Below are 19,360 nucleotides of genomic sequence, written 5' to 3'. Positions count from 1 at the left end.
GATCAAAAAACAGTAAAATCAGTAATATAGTGAAATGTTATTACAATTTAAAATAACTGTTTTACACTTTAATATATTTTAAAATATAATTTATTCCTGTGATGGCAAAACTGAATTTTCAGCAGCTATTACTTCAGTGTCACATGATCCATCAGAAATTAATCAAACATGATTTTGCCTAATATATTTGTGGAAACCGTGATACTTTTTTTCAGTATTCTTTGATAAATAGAAAGTTTGAAAGAACACCATTAATTTAAAAATAAATTTAGTTTTTTATAAAAGAATAGAAGTTTTTGTCTTTGCCTCTTTTGATCCGTATGAATGAATAAAAGTATTAATTTCTTAAATCTTACTGACCCCAAACTTTTGCATGGTAGTGTATAAATGTCTGATACTATCACCTATTTTTAAAATAAACAATACTATGAAATCTAAGAGAAGTTCAGCTTAAAATATATTTACTTTTCAATTTCTCAAAAAATAAAAATGTATTTCTCTTTTTCTGAGTATGGAAGCACCTTCTGATTGTATTGAGCTTCGTTTACATATGGTAATCAAGCAATTCTGCACTCTCACTGTGCAGTGCATATACAGAAGCTTTTGCACTGCATACAAAGCGAAATGAACACTCGCATCAACCATGTGTTAATTATTATATGCGCAGATAAAGCACTGGCCCAAGAGTTGTTGTGCATGGCAATACATAACATGTGTCTCAGAATCAAAAAGAAAATAAACAATAAATCATGGTCATTATTTCTTGGATCTCATTAATGAAATAACAGTCAAGTATTCATAGAATTAAGTAGATGTGATATAATATACATTTATAATTTGATGATCAAATTCTGACATTTTGTATAATATACATTTTTATGACATTTCAAAAATTTTGAAAGGTGCTTATCTTGATTTATAATCATAGCTCTAAAAGGGTGAAACTTTTTTAGGTCAAGCATTGAAAGCATTTGAATCAAACACAAAATGGCACAGAACATTACAACACAACAACAATTCTGCTCAGCTGACACGATCACAATAACATATTTCATCACTGAAAAGTTTCAGGCCTGTTTTATACATCCTGCAAGCTCATGTTGAGCTTCACACTGATTCCTGCCTGGGTTATACACTGTAGGAAAACAATTAATAAAAAAAAAGGATGTCCCGGCAAAAATGACCAGTATCTTGTCCGTTAAGTTTACAGACATTTCCCTCAACCCTAAAACACATCGCAATGCGTAATTCAAAATACGAGTAAAACACCTGTGTAAAAAAAAAAACAATGCAGAAAATGTCTTCATATTAACACAGTACATCGGGCCTAATTTTTACAGACTTTTCATAGTGTGTAAGTATTTCCTTTTGATATCAGCTGTCTTTTTTCAAACAAATGGGTGAATAGATCACGCCATCATTGTATGTTGCTCTTATGTTGATGATAAATAAATGTAACTTTATTTTTCAAATAAAAGTGTAAGCACTTTCATTCTATTTTCTGCTGATTTCAGCATATAATGCGCCTTGACGTTCACTTTCATTGTTTCTTCTGGGACGCAGCACCACCGCATGCATTGTAAAAGCTGTAACTTGTTCAAAAAGCCCCCAAAATAGATGAAACAGGCCTCTGAATGAAAGGTACAACAAGCTTATGTATCGAGAAATTAAAAACCATCAGTACACATTACAACCAGGACTTTTTGCCAGTAAATCTAGCCATATTGGCCAATTTCAGCCTCATGCGTTCCTTCTCCTCTGGGTTTCTCTTTGAGGTGCACTCAAGTGTAGAGTCGGTCTCAAACGAGATGGCTGGGCCGTGTGAAAGCAAAGCCGTCCCCGTCTTCTCCTGAGACAGGGTGGTTGTTGGTGACTGCAGGACCAGCCTGCTCCGCGTTGAGTGTCTGAGGCGTAGCAATAAAGGTTTGTGTTGAGGGTACAGCTCCTTCTCTGGCTTGCAGCACAGAAAGCAGGCGGCACACAACATGCGGAAAATGTAGATCCAGCCGAGGTAGTGAAGCTCCACAATGTTCAAGAGGAAACAACCCAGGCTGATACTAAACATAAAATTAAGGAAGATAGTCTTTTCGGTGGCTCGAGACACAAAACAATCAGTCCGTGTTGGGCAAGGGTATGTTTCACAGCGGAACAAATGAGGCACCTCAAATCCGAACAGGTAGTACTGACCGACAAGAAACGTGATCTCAAGGACGGAGCGAATCAGGACATGAACAATGTAGATGAGGAGAACCTGACTGGAGAGTGTGGTTGGGTCCTTGCTGACCTCACCGAAATCATCCTGCAGTAGACTTTGCTCCACACTTTCCTCATCCTGACCACCCCATTCTTCTCCCTGGGGTCCATATGCCAGTTTGACACTCTTCCCTTCCGGCCGCCCAGGGTGCTTGGCCTCTGCCTGGACCCTCTCTGTCTCCAGTTTCTCGTCTTTGGTGATTTTGTGCAGCACATAGATGATGTAGAAGATGGAGGGCGTTGAGACCAGCACAATCTGGAAGACCCAAAAGCGCAAGTGTGATACGGGGGCAAAAGTGTCATAGCATACGTTGTTACAACCTGGCTGCAGTGTATTGCAGGTGAACTTGGACTGCTCGTCACTGTACACGGCGTCTCCCACCAGGGTCACCAGCAGTATGCGAAAGATCAGGAGCACCGTCAGCCAGATCTTACCGATGACCGTCGAATGATTCTGAACCTCTGTTAGAAAGCGGCCCAGAATAGACCAGTCCCCCATTTTTTAATCTGGAGAAAACAAGGAAACGGTGAAAAAGGCAACTAAATTGTGTTATGATGTCATCTAATATATTAAGTAAAATTAGTTTTTCTTAAGAGAGTCAAATAATCTACTGTTAATGCAAATTATTACAATATTTCAGAAACTTTCGGTTGGTGATATTTGCATTTCTTCAACATGCATAATTGATGTAAAATTGATTGATTTTTTTTGTGTAATCTATCTCTTTGCATCATTATTTGGTAGGTCAATCAATGTGCATAAAATGGCTCACTCATTTAATGAAATTGTACAACCTCATGACATTGATGAATATAATAAAATAGACAAGAAAAAACACTTACCTTTGGTTAATTTGTCTTTTTTTCGTACAACTTTGACAAAATGAGCAATTTCATTGCTACATTTGAAAAAGGGCTGTTTGTCACTGGGAAAGGACCTCAATGTGAGAGCTGGGGGAAATGGGCTGACCACAGGCATCCATCCAAAACCCTCATTGTACTGTATTCAGACAAAGCGTCCCAATGTACAATGTCACAAAGATTTCAAAATACAATGGGATGCAACATCTATGAATGTCCCTGAACAGTCAAACAAATTGTTTAAAAGAACCTGCTGGAATGGGCAAACAATGCTAATTCATGAGAGATTTTGTCATATACCTGCTCTGAACATGTGAAAGCTAATGAAATTATTCTTCTGCACGATAAATCGTTAAACTCATATGTCATAATATGAAAATGATCCAAATGTATAAGTACTGACCCATTACACGCATCTTTTTCATATTGAATTATAGAGTCAACTCTGGCTCCCTTATGTTGAAATGTATTATAAACACAACACAACACAAATATTTTATATAGCAAATAAAAACTGCAAGCAAGCTAAACAGCTAGACAGACAGATGCACTTTACTGTAAACATTTTGCATACCACACCATCTGCCCGACGCACAATATCTGCCTTGATTACTCCATATATATTATAATATCTTGCATTTGGTTCTCTCACTCCATGCACACCAAAAAAGAATGTATTATTTGTTGTACTTTGAGTATTTCTTACTATATTTGTATGGCAGCACTTTCCAAAACATTTGCTTTTCAAGATGCACTTGGAAATTTGGCTGATCCTTGACGTGATCGCGGGCAGCAGCGCAAAGTTGATTTATGTGATGTTTTTTAAAATGTTGTAGATTTAAGTAGCAAATGAGAATTGCAAAAATATTTAATACATTTTGAGACAAAGGTCTTCTTAATGAAATTCAGTTTCAACAATTCATGAATTGTTCAAGCTAATTAAAGCAACAGTTTTTCAATAATGGAAAAAATGTGTAAAAGTATGGTAATTGGGTTAAAAGGCACCCCTGCTGCTGGGGCGAAAGACACAATAATTAACATGATAATAAATATCTGGCTGACTTTTCCATCTGTTGACATGACATTGTTAGATTCAGATGATATATTAAGTTAGGTGTCCACTCTAGAGATAATCGCCATATTTATAATGAAACTATCATATTTAAAAATATGATATGAATAATTTCATTAAAAAAATGTATTGTTACTTCTGTAAATCTTAATAAAAAATGTATGGGTTCTTCAATGCTTTCAGAATCTTTACTTTTTTAGATCATTTTGTTTCTGTATAAAATATTTTTTATATTAAGATTGTAATTACATATTTATTGAACAAATTATTTTTATTTTTTTTATCAAAATAAACAGAAAATAGTAAAAACTTTGCTAAAGTGATTGTTTTGGACAAGTAACTTATACATTATACATTATAAAAAATATATTATTTTACCTAAAGAAAGCTATTTGTATAAATAATATAAGCCTTTTCCCCCGTGTTTATTATTATTTTAATGTTTATTTAATATTTTCACTTTATATCATTAATATAGGCCTAATTAAAATATATATATATTATTATTATTTTACGCAACAACCTGTGGAGTAAAAAAAAAAGCTCTTGCCTGTACAATTTAAAGAGCTGGACACACAGACAGACAGATAGACATATATATGTAGATAGATAGATAGATAGATAGATAGATAGATAGATAGATAGATAGATAGATAGATAGATAGATAGATAGATAGATAGATAGATAGATAGATAGATAGATAGATAGATAGATAGATAGATAGATAGATAGATGTTATTAAAATAAATACGTAGCTAATGTTTTAACAATTTCAGTAATCTTACTCTTAAGTCAGATGTTTTTATAGCACCTAAAATATGCTATACATTTTCCTTTTAGTATAGCCTATATGATAATTAATTTACACATCGTGGTCATTATTTGTCGTGTGAAAATTCGTTTAATGATATAAAACATTTTATAACAAATAAAAAGTATCGTTGCTCTAAAGTGTTCGTGAGTGCAGTGCTGTGATGGAGTGAGCTGGCAGAATCTCAGCAGCAGCAGCAGCAGCGTATATCAGATGAAATGGTTTGGCCCTCGGGGTTACAGGAAGTTGTAGCAGCTGCCATGTTTAGCTGCTTTGTTGTAGATTTCTTGTAGGTTTCCTGCAGATTTTTTTAAGTGTTGCAATGGAGCCGAGCTGGAGTTCATTTTTATTTCAGGTAAGCCAGCCGTTCGAAATAAATACCAACCGCGCGGGAAAAAATAGAAAATCGATCGGGACTCTTAAAAATAGCGCGTAGCGCGGAGATTTAAGCTTTAAAAGCGGGATTTTAAGGCAGTAAAAACAATGGTAGCTAAGCTAGCTCACATTAGCCGCTAATGCTGCATCTCCCCAGACTTCCAGCTGTGAACTATGAGGGAGACGTAAAAGGGATTTCTTTCCCTCTTTTCCACCTCTCCTTCCCATTCACACTTTTTTACGTGCCTTTTGCCTTTTTTATCTTAAGTTAAACACTTTTACGCTGGCAGCTTATGCCTTAGTTTTAGGTACTCATTGATTTTGTGACACAATTTGGATGTTTTGGCCAGACGCAACGTCCATGTCTGCGTGTATAATAATAGAATACGGTGTTTAGGTGCATTTTTTGGCACAGCGTTTTAATACTTAGTTTATCTTTCCCTATCGATCGCCATGTTTCACCGTTTTTCCTTTTCTTTATTTTTATGTGTTGTCAACGCAGCTCCCTTGGTTACTTTTATTGGAGGGAACATGGGGATAATGGCTGTGTTTCAAAACCTTCTGACCTGCCCACCTAGACATCATAATCGAGACAGAACGTGCACATTATGGACAGAATACTGTATAGAACACTTATTATGATACTGTGAAATTTTGTCTAGGTTGATTTCTCACAGTCGTAATGAATAGTCGTTTGGTGTAAGTTTGAAAACACATCTTAAATGTTGACTTATATTCTCTCTCCAACTTTAAAAAGGTGTTCATTTGGAATTCATTTTAAACTATGCTTTATAGTTATCTCAGGCAACTGATCTCCATAATCTTATGCATGCAATGATGTTAATGCATGCTTTATGTAAGTGTGATGCGAATGTTGATGTATGATGAATCTGTGCATGTTTATGGTGAAAGTGCAACACTTAGGTTGTGGCTGTTATTAACTGTCCTTTTTTACTCTTGACTCTTCTGAATTATTATTTTATAAAAAAAAACAATTTGGTCGTTTGCTGAATGAATGAATAAATGCAAATGCATAGAGATCCACCAATAGGCTGTCCATTTTTACAACAATACCAATGCTGCTTTTTTTTATTTAATTTTTTTACATATATTATAATTGATATGCAAAATCGATGTTTATAAAATGTATTATTTCTGCCTTTTCACACAATAATAATCATGCTGCTTTTTAATTTAAAATTAGTAGTAGTATTGACTATGCAAAGTTGTTTTGCAATCTAAATGGTTTATTTTAAAATTGCAGATTTGTTTTCATATTCTTTTTGGGCTGTCTAGCAGTTAAGATTAATTTATATGCTTTTCTCAATCAATTACATAAGAAAGTTAAGTTAGCCTAGAAAAGAAAAGTTAAATAAGAAAGTTACTTTACCTGTGAAAACTGTTGTTTCCTGTTGAATGCACTGGGTGCTATTCTTTAGAGCTGTTAAAATCTAATTAAGTTAAAAAGAATAAATATTGGTAAAAAAAATTATTACATGTAATCAAGACATTTAAACTTCATCTTAGTCCAATTATGCTTTCTTTTCTAGAGGTACAAGGAAGTAGTGTTTTCTTTCTATCGACTTCTCCCCTGGGAGAGAAACGCATTTGAAGCGCTCTACGACTCTAAGATTTGTTCCAGAAAAGTTTGCCAAAATGCATTTACTTTTGGAATAGAAGCAGACCATGTCCAAAAATGTTAACTGTAGGAAAGGCATGCTGCATCTTGTGTGTTTCATCATCATCATCTTACTTATTTTTAATTGGATATGTACTGAAATATTTTTGCCATTGCAATCACCTCCTGTGAGCATAGATTCTAGAGATGAAATATGAAAATTAATTTCACAATTAGTGTCTAAAACAATCACATTTATCAAAATGATCATGCGCTATTGTTAAAATGTGTTGGAAATGTTCAGAAAGTACTGATAAGCCAAGTTTCCATCGCAGGAACTAGGGACTTTGGGGTGGTACTCGGTGTGTTTCGACCACAGATACCAGGGTCTAAATGAAGTTCCGGGTAAAAAAAATTCCCTCAGAAAGTCCCTGCTCATGAGGTAGTACTTTTCCAAAGTTCAAGAACTTTCAGGGGTGGGACTTAGGCACTGAACATGCTGATTGGTTATTTCAACCACTATTTTTAAAAGTCTGTTGCTGTGCACGCAGTAAGAGTTGTTTACTATTTGAATCAACGATGGAGTTTAATAAAATAAGACAGATGGACAGACGACGAGGTTCAGGGCAGGCTTTATTAAGCTTATATGCGGAGAACGAAATCCAGCGGAAACTGGAAAGTCTCGCACAGTCCTACGTCACTGGTCTAATTTGCCTGTTTTCATGGTACTTAAGACCGTGATGGAAACGCAGACAGCAACAGGTCTGGGGGGAAAGAAGTTCCTGGGACAAATTGTTCCAGGTAATTTCGGTGGAAACACGGCTATAGACTACATGCTGATCATTTGACCAAGTTTCATGTCAAAAACCAACAAAAACAAATAAAATTAGCAACATTATTCACTTTTTGTTTGCATAAACATTAAAATAATAGCATTAACAACGATGGCCGGATTTGAAATGAACAAAAAGAATCAGCTAGGTGACTTATAGCATGTACTTATCTACTAACATGTATTGCATGTTCAAGTAAAGTTTTGATCCAAAAAAAGTTTTATAAAATGAAAAAAAGAAAGAATTGTGAAAAGGTTTAATCAAAATCATAAATTATAGGCATTTTACCCACTCCATTACCAATTCTATATCTGCATAGGTGAGATTTTTTAAAATGCACATTAGCTTCTTTTTCATCTGCTGCTTTTAAAGTCCGCGTGAACCGGAAGTTGCAAACGACTTTTCTCCAGTGCTGTGACGTATTTCCCAGTAAAACAGAATATTGAACAGAGGGCAGGGTTTTACTCTAGCGCTCCTCCTCTCCATCTCTCGCTCATTACAGAGTAACGATTTGAAGGGAGTGGTTAAGCGTTTCCCAACCCAAGTCCTCAAACCTACGTCATCAGAGAAGGGACGCCATTCCAGACCGGAAGTAACTTTTCAGACTTTGATTAAAGATTACGACGGCAAACAATTTTTTTCTGTGTTTTAACTTGCACGGATTAATTGTTCACCACAAGACTAGTAATATGCGCTAACAAAGTAAATAGGGTCAATTTTGATTTCAGTTGGACTTTAATTTACAACAAAAAGCAGCCTGATTTTCACATTGGTCTGAACAAAAAAACGACAGACTGAAAATGTAAATCCACTCTCTGACAGTAGGTGGCGCTTATGGAACTGAACAATAGAGCTGTTTACCTGGTAACCTCCGTTAACAAAGAGGAGGGAAGCTGAAAAGTAAATGGCATTGAAACTTTTATGAAAACAGTCGGTTCCCCGTTAGAGATTCATTCATATAATTAATTCATACTTACATTGTTTCATATGCACTCTGCCTTCCGTCATGTTTTCACACAAAACAAACCTGTGCTGCACCTGCGCGAGACTGTTGCTATCTTTGCTTAATGCTGAACGGTAATTAACGTGAAATGTTCAAATTATGATCATCAAATACGGTTTTAATGATAATTAAAAATATGAATTTTTTATTGTGGTTTAAAGTCAAACTGGGACCGCTTTATCACTAATTGATTCATTGTTATACACAATCTGAAACTTTCTTGAGCACATTATGCATGTTTGTCTACTGTTCTTAGAAGTTTCTTCAATCGGATCGCCATCCTCCAACATCTTACGTGCGCTGATCATAATCCATATGTGATTTCGAGTAAGCCTAACCATACTTGCTCATCCGGGTATTGTCAGTAACCAGAGTTCACTGAACATTTAGGAGATAGCGTAAGCAACACCATGTTTGTTTTTAAAAGCTTGCTCAAATTTATTTCCCAAGTGCCTTTTATATTATTATATATTATATGTAATATGTTGGTACCTACAAACTTTCATCAGTTTTATAAGAGATCAGTTATTTGGTTTGTAGACTTAAAAAGTGCTTCATTTGTTCTGCTTGATTTCATCCATGTGATGAGGCATCTAATGAGACGACAGTCTAGCGCGTCACTCCTCATTGTTCTGCAGGCGTCTGAGGTTATTCATGAGCAAGGCTTTGTCCGGCTCCCAACAGGCATCTCTTAATCCGTCTGCAGCAAACAAGAATTTGATTCACTGTGTTCTGTCTTTGGAGTAAAGGAGTTCTGCTCGCTCTTGCTCTTACCTACAGTTTTGGACAGGTTACATGAGATATGTCGGTTTTTATATCCCACCGATGTTTAATTTTATCATTGTTATAAGCTATTCCGCCAACAACAAGGCTTGTAATAGGCTTAAACAGATTTATCCGTGCATCTGCCATCTTCACAGATCACGGCTAAAGTTTGTGCTGCAAATCAGAGTGTCTACAGACCGTTTTTGTCAAGTCCAATTCCTACATTATGCCTGTCACAATGCAGATTAACCTATAAACCAATACCATCATTTAAATATAGACTGACAATAGCACCACATTTTAAATGCAATTAGTTTGCTTCAGGTTTCATTTTGCTTTGTCATGCTTGTCAGATATTGGTCTGTGTTTCAAAGTGTCTACAGTGTTTTTGCGTTTTTATGTGCACTGCTTAACCTCCATATTATTTCTATTGGCGTGACCTCAGCCTTCAATGCGAATTTGTGTCAAAAGCATCCAAGCAGCATGAAGAGCAAGTTGCTGTCACGGTTTGAGCGTTTATGGCTGCTTGAATGGGTCCATATATAGGCTACAAATATACTCTCAGAACCATGTCGCTAAAAGTACTATCCATAGCAAATAATGCTGGGTTAACAACGGTGTTCAAATCATTCAGACCTCAAAGCAGCTGGGTCCTGTTTAATAGCACATTTTGTAGAGCCAGATTACCTAATCAAGCTCACAAAGACCTACGGGGATTTTTGGTCAAAACCAAAACCAAAACTTGAATGTTCTTTCATACTTTTAGGATATGTAAGCCTGTAAGGTTTTTGAGGTTTATAGCGTTTCCCCAGCCGTCGTCGGAGGCAGGTCCAGCCTGCAGGTCTCTCGTTACTGTAGGCTTTACTATATTTCCTCAGAGGCACAATTGTGTTCGTGAATGGCCATCCCCACCCACCAACTGGATGCCGTGACCAATAGGACAATGCAGGCAGCTGCAGAACGGGGAGTCTAATAGTCGTGTAGACTTTCAGCTGCTCTTGTTTTAGGCCCTGCTATCAGTGTCCCACCACACCCCACACCCCCCCCCCCCCCCCCCCACCCCACACCTTATGAGCAAGTTATGACCTCCACTCACTTATTTTTTTCCCCTCAGCCATAATACTTTTTTGTAGTAGTAGATGACAAATTTAGCTTTTTTTACATTTTATTTTACAATTTTTATGTATCTATAATTCTTTATTTTATTTGTATTGAGAGTATTATTTTTATATTGCAATGCTTGCTTTGTTGTTGTGATTATACCACTTTGTTTGTTTCGTTTCAGCTTTTCTCGTTTTTAATAATTCAGCCATTTGTGGATAAAATGTGACTAATCCTATTCATCGACTGTATCTTTCATTTATAAGTATGTTCTGTTGTTGTTTTATGTTCCTTTACCTGCAACAAATTTTGGCCAACACTGAAGAAAGCATTTATTTTCCCTTCTAATGAGGCTATTTAATGGTTCACCCAACAAATATAATTCTGGTTATTTTCACAACCTCATGTAGTTTAAAAACCCATGTGGATTCTGTATAGGGATGCACCGTAATGAAAATTCTGGGCCGAAACCAAAAATTCTGGGTGCACTTGGCTGAAAACCGATAATGCTTTTTAAAAATTATTTATTTTTTATTTTAAATTAGCTTTTTTTGCATAATTGTATTAATATTAAACTTTTTGATGTAAATCAAGCATTTTAATAATATTGACTTATTATTTTTTTTAAACAAGCCAATCAAATATTTTTCTTTTTTCACTTTTATTGAAAGTAACAGTAAAATTGGACAGAAAATATGTTAATATTAAACATCAATATATTATTTATTTAGTTCTATGCAACAGAATCCGATTTAACAGATTTCTTTTTTTGACCAATTATCCAAATAATGTATAGTCCTACAAAGCTATTATTTTCAAAGCATGTGAGCAAAGAAGTGTGGAGCGGATCAGTGAACGAGATTGTACCGCATTTTACCAGCGTTGCTCAGCTGAACAATGAGGGGCGGGGCAGCATATAATTCTTCTCTTTCGGCCAAAAACCGAAAATGCCTTTTTTGGCGAGAGGCTGCTCACTGTAGAACAAATGGGTGGAGCGTATGTATAGCTCCTTCTCGCTAGATGTCCAGCGAGGAGGAGCGAATGTAATTTGAGCCTAATGGGTGGAGCTAGAATATCCAACCAAACCTTAACCCTACCCACAACTCTATCCCTCCACCCCATTAGACGTTCAGAGAGGTGGATCTGGACTATCCCCACCCCATTAGACGTCCAGAGAGGAGGAGTTGGACGTCATTTGACTCTGCAGTGAGTACCACTTGTTTTCGGCGGCCGAAATTTCGGTGCATCCCTAATTCTGTCTTTTGTGGAGCACTACATAAGTTTAAAAGAGTTTTCGTGCTGCCCTTTTACAATCAAAGTAAGCGCAAACAGACACTGTCATGATCCAAAAATGAATTGAAAATGATGTAATAGTAGCCATGCTCTATATTCCATGTTTGTTTGTTTTTTTATTTAAGGTATTTATAATAGCTCTTTGTCATAAACAGATTGTTTTCCCCTCCGCAGTAGCTCTCAAATGTAATTTGCACTTCCACATATTTAAACATGCATTAACCAAGAATGTTTAGCAGCATTAACATAGCAAAATGTTTTTATTTGCCATGTTTAAATGTGCAAATGAGATTTGAGAACTGCCTTTATGGAATACACTGGATACTTTTACAGTGCTTTTTGTCAGTTTTGGAGCTTGACGGGTGGCTTTCATTGAATGGAAAAGAGCCATCATGTGAACATTCTGCCTTTAAACTTGCTCCGCTGACCATGTAATCTAACTATATGTGTATTGCAGTCGTTGTTGTCTATTATATGTAAGTTTAGCAGAGCGTCCTGACCTGAGCCTGTGAGGCCAGTCACATGAGAAACTGCTTTCATTACAGACTCAGATTATTTTACATGCAGTAGATTTATGTTTGCAGGCAGTTTCTTTTGCAAAAGCGCTGGAGTCTCTGATATGATACACACGTCTGCACATTTGCTTCTTGCCCTAACGTGATCTATAAATTCCTATTAGTCACACGAGGATTAGGCTGGCCAAGAATCATTTTTTTTATGCCTCTGCTTTTTCTCCTCTTGAAGTGTGTTGCTGTTTTCTTAAAGAGTAGGTTGCTTTTTATGGACAGTTTTCAGCATATTCTCTTACATCTAAATAAATTATAGTTCCTTCTCATTCTCTCTCTCCTTCACTTTCTGTCTAGCTTTCTCACTCTCTCCAATATCTCATTAGTCATCCTGCACTTTGCTGAACAGCTGACTCGTCCCCCTGCTAAGTCCCAGTCAGGGCTTCTCTTGTTTTCCAAGTTGCACAGATGCCCTGGAAATGAGTCAGTTTCTATTTTTGCTAAACATTTAACACCGTCTCTCAGCTGATGTCGTGTCTACTTCATACTGGCCAATAGCAACACTGGCCCATAATATCACAGCCAGTCGATTCACACAGCTAGGGCTATGAGTTTGCATCGCGTGTTCAAATCAAATGATATACAGTCAGGTTTTATTACAGGCAAATTTATTTATAAATTTCGCTTAATACTGATTTTTTTTTTTTTACATTTATTTTATTGTTTAAATAAATGTATGCAAGGATACATTAAATTGTGTTAAAAAGTTCAAGAGTTTTTGTAATGTTTCAAAAGGTTTCCTCAAACATATTAAGCAGTACAACCGTTTTCAACATTGATAATAAGAAATGTTTCAAATCAGCATATTAGAATGAATTCTGAAAGATCATGTGACACTGAAGACTTATGAAGAAAAATTCGGCTTTGTCATCACAGAAATAAATTACATTTTGAAATGCATTTAGACAGTTTTCCTTTGATCAAACAAATTCAGTCTTAGTGAGCATAAGACAAGAACTTCTTTTAACAAATGTTTTAAAAAAATCGTACCAACCTCAAACTTTTGAGCTATAGTTTATATTAATGTAGTAACAGTTTTTGGTTTTGTTTAAATGGAAGTTTTTTGGTAAAAGCTTCAATGAAATGTTCAACATTTTAAGTCTTTTTATTTCTTCCTCTATTCCAGCAGGCCAATGAAGCCCTCCACCACCAGCATCAGGTCTCGCAGAACAGTCTTCTGCCTCTGCTCAACTCTGAGCCGCTGGATCAAAAGCCTGTTCTTCCCATTCCGCTCGACCAGAAGCCCCCAGTCAGTGCGGCTGACCTCCTCAAAGACAACATGGGCGGCGGGACGGGCGGAGGGGGAGGAGGTGGTGGCGGCGGTGGTCCGGTGGTTATAAAGAAGGAGCCCAAGTCGAAGACGCCCTTCATATGCGGCTACTGTAACAAGGCCTTTCGGGACAGCTACCACCTCCGGCGGCACGAGTCCTGTCACACGGGCATTAAGATGGTGTCACGGCCCAAGAAGACAACCACAGCGCCCACCATGGTGCCTCTCATCTCCACTGTGCCACGCGACAACAACGGCAACCCCTCCTACGTCTCCACGATGGCGGGCATCCTCACCACGGCCACCACCTCTGCGTCCACAGCCGCAGGCATCATGTCAGTCCTGCCTCAGCAGCAGCCGGCCGTGCCCAAAAAACCCCCCAAACCTGTGAAGAAGAATCACGGCTGCGAGATGTGCGGCAAGGCCTTTCGTGACGTCTACCACCTCAACCGCCACAAGCTCTCGCACTCGGACGAGAAGCCCTTCGAATGCCCCATCTGTCACCAGCGCTTCAAGAGGAAGGACCGTATGACCTACCACGTGCGCTCGCACGACGGCGGCGTGCACAAGCCGTATATCTGCTCCGTTTGTGGGAAAGGCTTCTCGCGGTAGGTTCAGCAAATTCACTATTGACTTAACAGCAACATTATTTTCTTTCTGGGTCTCATGAAAAAAAAACTGTTTAATATGTCTTGCATGTACTTTGAAGTTGTTTTTATTGTGTGCAACTTCCTCTCCAACAGGCCGGATCATCTTAGTTGTCATGTCAAGCACGTACACTCTACAGAACGACCCTTTAAATGCCAAGTAACGGTATGACTACACACTAATAATTATATTTTTCATAAAATGCTACATAAAAAAAAAAAGTCCACTTTTTTTTTTCTTTACAAAGAAAATGTAAAAAATTATTCTTTATAAACATTTGTATTTAACAATGTATTTTTTATATTACTAGAAATATGATATTTTTATATTTTTTATAAAATGTTACACTTTCAAAAAAAAAGTTCTTTACAAAGTTTTTTTAAAGTCTTTAGAAACATATTTTAACAATGTATTTAACTTTTTTTTATATTTACTAGATATATTTATATTTATCTGTAAAAGGTTACATTTTCACAAAAGATCCAAAAAATTTTTCTTTACGAATTGAAAAAATCTGTGTATTTTTATATTTACTAGAAATAATATATATTTATTATTTTTCATAAAATGTAATTTTTAAAAAAAAATCTTTGCAAAGAATTTTTTTTTTTTCTTTAGAAACATTTTATATTTACAAAAATGTATATTTATATTTGTCATAAAAGGTTACATTTTCACAAAGGATCCACAATATTTTTCTTTACTTTTTTTAAACATTTTTCTTTAAGTGTATTTTTATATTTACTGGGATTTTTTTTTTATTATGTTTCATAAAATGTAATAGTTTTTGAGAATATATATATATTTTTTTTTTTTTTTTTTTTGGCAAAGTAAAATAATGTTCTTTCTTTGGAAACATTTTTTCTTTAACAATGTATTTTTATAAATATGTATAATTGTCTTAATTTTCACAGAAAAACATTTTCATCCCTGCTAAGTAACATAAGATCACATGTCCCATGCTCTCTTGTGAGTTTCATTGGTCTATCACACTCCTTTCACACTGATTTGTTTTTCAACTACAGGCCTGCACGTCCGCCTTTGCCACCAAAGATCGTCTACGTTCACACATGATACGGCACGAAGGCAAGGTTACCTGCAACATCTGCGGGAAGATGCTGAGTGCCGCCTACATCACCAGCCACCTCAAGACCCACGGGCAGGCCGGCTTCACATCCCCCTGTAACAAAGGTATACCAATTCTCCAACAATTTTCAAATGTCCTCTGGGATGACTTTAACACTCAGAGAGAGGCACTGGAGTCTCTTGATCCTGCCACATACATTAGTGCTTCCTGATCATTTGCCACAAGTGTGATTTGATGTGGCCTTTACGTGCTAAAAGTCTTCTTTTTTTCCCCCAACTTGGTCTTTTAAAGTCCACAATTCAACTGTCTACTGTGAATGTTAGATATTTGTAGAGATGAATCAAAATAAGACAGGGCTCAACTGTAAGTATTTTTTTCAGATTTCTTTAGTATATTTTTCATGTTACGTTTTTACAAAAACAAATTCCACTTTTTTTCTAAAGTATATATTTTTTCTTTAGAATCATTTCTTTTTAATAATGTATTTTAATTTTTCCAATAAATAGTATTTACATTTTTTGTTTAGTTTTGTTTGTTTTTCAACAGTCTGTTTTGTTACAAATAAAACAGAAGTGTTATAGCTTTGGCTATTTATTTATTTTACTTGGGAATAAATTCATTTAAAAAATCGTGATACGAACCGAATCGTGGGTTTGGTGTATTGTTACAGCCCTACAAATTGGCAACATGGTACAACTAGCCTGAAACACTCTCACACTGACCCTGGGCCATCCTTGTTGATGAACCCTTGTGTTGTCTGTCAACCCTAGAAATCATTTCAATGATTTATTCACTCTCTTCTCTCCCACCTTTTTTGGCTAGACTCTAACAACGTGTGCAACTCTGCCTCAATCACGTCAGTCACTGCTTCAACCGCATCCAACACTACGGCCATGAACCGCGGCACCGCAAGCAACCCCGTCACCATCGCCGCCCAGATGAACATCACCACCAACACGGTCAATATCACCTCCCCTGTCAGCCTTCAGCACCCGGTCACCATCACTACTCCCGTCAACATCGCCTCTGTCAACATCCCAGCCACGGGGCCCATGAACATCGCCCATCCCGTCGCCATCACTTCGCCCATGTCAATGAACATCACCGGTCCGCTCAACATCGCCATGAGGCCGATGGAAAGCATGCCTTTCCTCTCACAAGTCCTGCCTTCCTCCCCGCCCTGGTAGAACCGAACGTTCTACCCGGCCTCTCCTCGTAAACCTCATGTCTCCCGTTATAGTCTTCCTCTCCAGCTGTGAGGGAAAAAAGAGCCTGGAGGAATGGCGAGTATAGGAAAACAACAGTCCGCAGCGGCAAGGAATCATGCGGAAGTTAGCTGGCACTTTGCGTCTCCAACGCTCGGCAGAGAGACCAGCAGATCCAGATTGTCTAGAGTTTAGTGACGGACAGGAAAAATAGTTATTGCATGGAGTGGAAGACTGACATGCTGTATGTTTGGTGATTTCACTTTCACTTTTCTAGTGCCAGAAAATCCTTGCCAGTCGACTGTTTGAAGCGGAGCACGTCGCCGCTTCATTGTTAATGTTAACGGTTTAAGGACTTTGGCAAATATTAACTGTGAGGATTTTATTTTTGTTACGTTAGCTTGCTTATCAGTATTTCATAGTTTTATGCATTTTAATGAGTCACGTACAACAAAAGGGACAGTGGCTTCCAATAATGGAAGATGAGAGGGTTTTTTATTTTTGAGACAATACTCTACAAATGAGGAAAACTAAAATTTAGAATACGTTTTTAAAAGGCCTCCTTACGTTGTAAGCCTTTTAATCTGTAGCTGTGTTTTTATTATAATTATTATAATTATTATTTTTTTATAGGTAATCTTTGCAGTTGGTCATTCCTGATTGTAGAATAATTGCATTCTGTTTCAGTAGCTGGGATATTCTTCTGCTTAGTGGGGTTGAACATTTACAGTAACAATCTGATGAACTCTTGCACTGAACACATATCTCTTTAGTGACTATTCTGACGGCAGTATTATCTTAGATCAAATATTTTGAGTGTTCATATAGATGCCTGGTCACCAAGTGGCCGACTTCAACACTGAAAGGTCCATTTTTATCCTGAATCTTATCTTAAGAGCATTTAGTTTTGTAGCCGTGGCGTCTCTGCTCTTCCTTTCTGAAGGACGAGGGCTGTTTTTCCTTAGGACCTTTTGCTCAGGAAATATGCTGAGGGTGTCCCAACTTACTCTGCTCCTGTAGTGTATAGAATCACGCCTAACGCTTTCTTCCAAGCCTGAATTTCTTAGCAATTATCACACTAAACATTGTTTCCTTTATTGGCGAATACTGAGACGCACCTCAAGAGGTTGAGGTGCCAAATACTCTTTAGCTGTTGACGTGATCGTCCATCACAGGAGCATTAAGTTAACCTCTGTTGCTTGTTTGTTTACCCCAGTCACAGTGAAAACCAAAACTGCCTTCAAATTTGCAGGGTTTGTCATCTTGTTCAGAGTAACCCTGTTCAAAATAACAGAATCGGCCATCGCAATTATCCCCAAACTAGCTTTTCTCTTTGATTTTCTCTCTCAGTGGGATATATAAAAGCAATATGCCTTTCTCAGTCCTCCCAACCGGACAGCTGCCAGCCCATTTTATGTGTTATGATATGGGGAAACTGATGCAAGGTATGTTGTCACGTGTCGCCCTCTAAACTGGGCTTGCGTGCGCTTGTGTAATGTGAATGAGTCTCAAACAAAGAGTAAAACCAGCTGAATGTGATTCTGCTTTTAACTGATGATGTCATAGCTACCACCGTCCGGGTGTAAATTGCTGAAAAAAGGTTTAGTTTGTATTAACTCCCACCCCCATTGTTTCCCAACCAGCGTTGACCTGGTAGAAAACCATTTGCGGTCTTAAGTTAGTATTACATGGACTTACATGTAGGCATGCGAAAGCTAAAATAACTCAATGGCCTATTTAATTTTTCGTTCTGTTTGTTTTAAATGTTGCCTTTAGTCGAGGCGGATTATTTCGGATGAGTTTCGAGATCTGGAATTCGAGGAATGTGACTGAAAACACTACAACAACAACAAAAAAAGAAAGCGTTTTTAATTGTGCTCGTGATTAAATGTGTGTCCTTCCGCAATGGCGTCACTTCCGTGCCTGAACTGCATGTCTGAAAATGCCACCGTGAAACACATCAGTCTTCTCTCTGACAAGACGAGCAGTGCTCAGCGATGGAAACAACTGGGCGGCCAACTGCAGTTTAACTGTTTACCAAATGTGTGTGGAGATTTAGAATCTATTTTGCATATGAAATATCAAGTTGCCATGTTTGAGGAATTAAGAATCTGTTGTTATTTTTTTTTATATCCTATAAAGTATTGCTAATGAAGTTACTCCTTATGCATCAGTATCTTTTAAAGAACATTAATGGGGAAAAACGAGAAAAGACTTTGTGTTTGGTTTTGGATTGGAGAGTTTAAAATGAGTCCAGTCCTTTCATGTCCTTTTTGATTAAATTGGCAAACCCATGTGAAGGCCAATGAATGTATATCTTTGTACAAAAACATTTAGCTCAGAGAACGTGGTAGTTATGATAGACACATGCAAGGAAAGTAACCTTTTATAAGACCTTTTGTATTAGAACATTAACATTGGTAATTTTGTATATACGAAGACTAGGCTTTTTTTGGTTAGCAGAAAGGTAAAAAAAAAAAAACATTCCTACATTTTTTTTTTTTAAGTGTATGTCAAGAATAATTATGTAAACACATTGCGCAATGTTTTATGTGCCTTTTATTTGGGTTGTCTAAATAAAAGAAAACTGTCAAGTAT

The 19,360-nt window shown here is 37.0% G+C and overlaps 2 protein-coding genes across 3 annotated transcripts; one reads left to right on the top strand and one right to left on the bottom strand.

Moving 5' to 3' along the window:
* Positions 1-1,095: 1,095 nt before the first annotated feature.
* On the bottom strand, positions 1,096-3,232 carry LOC309505387 (gap junction delta-2 protein). Its single transcript, XM_082178738.1, has 2 exons — positions 3,097-3,232; positions 1,096-2,760 (listed from the first exon to the last, which is right to left on the bottom strand). The coding sequence occupies exon 2, from the start codon at positions 2,750-2,752 to the stop codon at positions 1,688-1,690; it is 1,065 nt and encodes a 354-aa protein (XP_082034864.1). The 5' UTR covers positions 2,753-2,760; positions 3,097-3,232; the 3' UTR covers positions 1,096-1,687.
* A 1,965-nt stretch (positions 3,233-5,197) lies between these two features.
* Positions 5,198-19,360, top strand: vezf1b (vascular endothelial zinc finger 1b). 2 transcript variants are annotated; one of them, XM_082179432.1, is made up of 6 exons: positions 5,227-5,353; positions 11,819-11,899; positions 13,679-14,430; positions 14,566-14,635; positions 15,496-15,661; positions 16,380-19,360. In XM_082179432.1, the coding sequence occupies exons 1-6, from the start codon at positions 5,321-5,323 to the stop codon at positions 16,742-16,744; spliced, it is 1,467 nt and encodes a 488-aa protein (XP_082035558.1). In that variant the 5' UTR covers positions 5,227-5,320; the 3' UTR covers positions 16,745-19,360. The 2 variants fall into 2 exon arrangements, with proteins under 2 accessions (XP_082035559.1, XP_082035558.1); XM_082179433.1 differs by lacking the exon at positions 11,819-11,899 and having other exon boundaries at positions 5,198-5,353.

The sequence above is a fragment of the Leuciscus leuciscus genome (genome assembly GCF_965113295.1).
Source record: "Leuciscus leuciscus genome assembly, chromosome: 9".
Taxonomy (NCBI): domain Eukaryota; kingdom Metazoa; phylum Chordata; class Actinopteri; order Cypriniformes; family Leuciscidae; genus Leuciscus; species Leuciscus leuciscus.
Note: the sequence above shows the minus strand (reverse complement) of the source record. Positions and strands in the feature narration are given on the sequence as shown.